The 2292-nt window shown below is 59.6% G+C and overlaps 1 protein-coding gene across 1 annotated transcript; it reads right to left on the reverse strand.

Moving 5' to 3' along the window:
• Window positions 1–211: 211 nt before the first annotated feature.
• On the reverse strand, window positions 212–2292 carry ETH_00030210 (uncharacterized protein; the record flags this gene model as incomplete). The annotated part of the gene is made up of 2 exons (XM_013373504.1): window positions 212–781; window positions 1036–2292. 2 exons carry the CDS (start codon window positions 2290–2292, stop codon window positions 212–214), a joined length of 1827 nt encoding a protein of 608 aa, XP_013228958.1.

The following is a 2292-nucleotide window of genomic DNA, read 5'->3' on the forward strand; positions in this document are numbered from 1 at the left end:
GCATGCATGCATGCATGCATGCATGCATGCACACATGCATGCATGCGCGCATGCATGCATGCATGCATGCATGCAGTGAAGGGGGAACAGAAGGTCCTGCATGTATGACATTTAAAGATATAAGAGCGAGCTTTTTGCGTACCTTAATAGACACCAAACAACTACATGCGCTGCATTTTCTCAAGGCAGCATTCCCTACGATCTGCTGCCGCTACTTTGCTGCTGCTGCTGCTGCGGCGGCAACAGCAGGAGAGCTCGCTGCTGCACTGGGGAAGCAGTCTTGCTGCTGCCGGTGCAAGTTGTTGCTGCTGCTTACATATGGTTTGCTTGCGTGGGTAGGTCCAGTTGCTGCTGCTGCTGCTGGTGCTGCTGTGGAAGCAGCAGCACTTCTATCTGCGTCCTCAGCAGGGGGAGGAGACCAGTCGCGGCACCGCCGTAGACTGGGGGGCGACCCTGGAGGCGGCAAAGACACATATACCTGTTGCTGCTGCTGCTGCTGCTGCCGTTGCTTCTGCTGCTGCTGCTGCTGTTGCTGCGGCTTCTGTTGCTGCTGCTCAGTCAGCGACATGGGAGACACGTCCGAGCTGTTGCTAGGCGTCAACAGAGCAGCAGCGGACAGGTCTACACACATCTCCAGTTGTTGCTGCTGCTGCTGCTGCTGCTCCTGCTGCTGCCCCTGCTGCGCACTTGTACATAAGGGAACTGACAAGTCCAGCAGGGCTGGGGGGCTGCTGCTGCTGCTTGCTGCTCCAGAGCCCTCAGGAGATGCGTATTCATACACCTGCAGATTTTACACACACACATTTCTGCTGCTGCTGCTGCTGCTGCTGCTGCTCGGCGTGTAAGTAATGCTGCGGCTGCTTGTGCTGCTACTGCTGGCCTTGTTGCAGATACAGACAGTGCTGCTGCTGCTGGACGTGTAAATAACGCTGCTGCTGCTGCTCGTGCTGCTACTGCTGGCCTTAACGCAGCTACGGCCACTGTCGCTCCTGCTGCTGCTGTCTGCTGCTGCTGCTGCTGCAGTGTGGCTGCTACCTGAACCACAAGGGGGCTTCCGAAGGAGACATGCTTCGCGATGCTCCTGCCAAGGGCTGCGGGGCTGCTGGGGAAGCTTGCTGCTGCCTGCTGCTGCTGCTGCTGCTGCTGCTGAAAAGGGACCTGTCTTGGCCAGCCACCTTGTGAACACTGCGAGGGGGGAGTAGCACGCCTAGCGGGGATGGGCAGAAGCAGCTGCTGCTCTCCCGTTGCTGCTCCCCATTTCTGCTGCTGCTGTCGCTGCTGCTGCTGCCGTTGCTGCTGCCGCTGCTGCTGCTGCTGCTTCTGCTGCATTTTGCTCAGCTCGCTGGTGGCTGTGCACGGGTAGGGCAACTGGAAGAAAGCCGACGGGTTCCTCCGCGTTGTGTTGCCGCTGCTGGTTTCTGCTGCTGCTGCTGCCGCTGCTGCTGCTGCTGCCGCTGCTGCTGGGGGAGAGGGGCCTCCATCTACTTCTCCTGTGTCTCCTTCTGGCGGGGAAACGAAGCAGCAGCTGCCGCGTTTTCTTGCGGCTTCTTTTGTGGCCTGGCTGTACCTGCTGTGGTCCCTAAAGTAGTTGCTGCTTCTGCTGCTGCTGCTGCTGCTGCTGTTGCTGGTGGCAGCAGCAGTAGGGGGCCGCAGCAGGTGCGGCGAAGCGCAGCCCTCCCCAGACCTTTTTTGTCTAGGTGTAGAGCAGCAACTAAGGGAATCGTCCCTGGCTGCTGCTGCTGCTTCTGCTGCAGCTTCTGCTGCAGCCGCTTCTGCTGCTGCCGCTTCTGCTGCTGCAGCTTCTGCCGCTGCTGCAGCTTCTTTCGGAGAAAGCAAAGAGGCAGCGCTACGTACTGCGAATGCAGCGGGGGCAGCAACGCCGCCTGCTGCAGCAAAAGGGCCGTCCTCGCCCAAGTCTGCTGCTGCTGCTGCTGCTGCTGCAGTAGGAGAGGGATATGCAGCAGGGGAAAAGGGGTCCCCAAGGGATAAAACCTGTTGGGGGCTGCTGCTGCTGCTGCTGCTGTCAGCTGCAGTGCTAGCTGTGTTTAGCCGTGACAGAGAATCGCCTCTGTGTGTGCAGTAGCAGCAGCAGCTTCGTCTGCTGCTGCTGCTGCGGTTGCTTCTGTCCGCTGCAGCACTGCCGTAGCAGTAGCCGCTGCTGCAGCGGGGGGACCCTACAGCCACATTGTCTGCATGCATGCAGCATGTGCTGCAGTCGTCCTCTTTGCTGCTGCTCCTGCTGCTGCAGTGACAGTCAGCAGCAGCGGCAGCTACTGACTCTGCTTCAGGCAT

Source organism: Eimeria tenella, genomic scaffold, assembly GCF_000499545.2.
Source record: "Eimeria tenella Houghton genomic scaffold, Eth_scaff15, whole genome shotgun sequence".
NCBI classification, from domain to species: Eukaryota; Apicomplexa; class Conoidasida; order Eucoccidiorida; family Eimeriidae; genus Eimeria; species Eimeria tenella.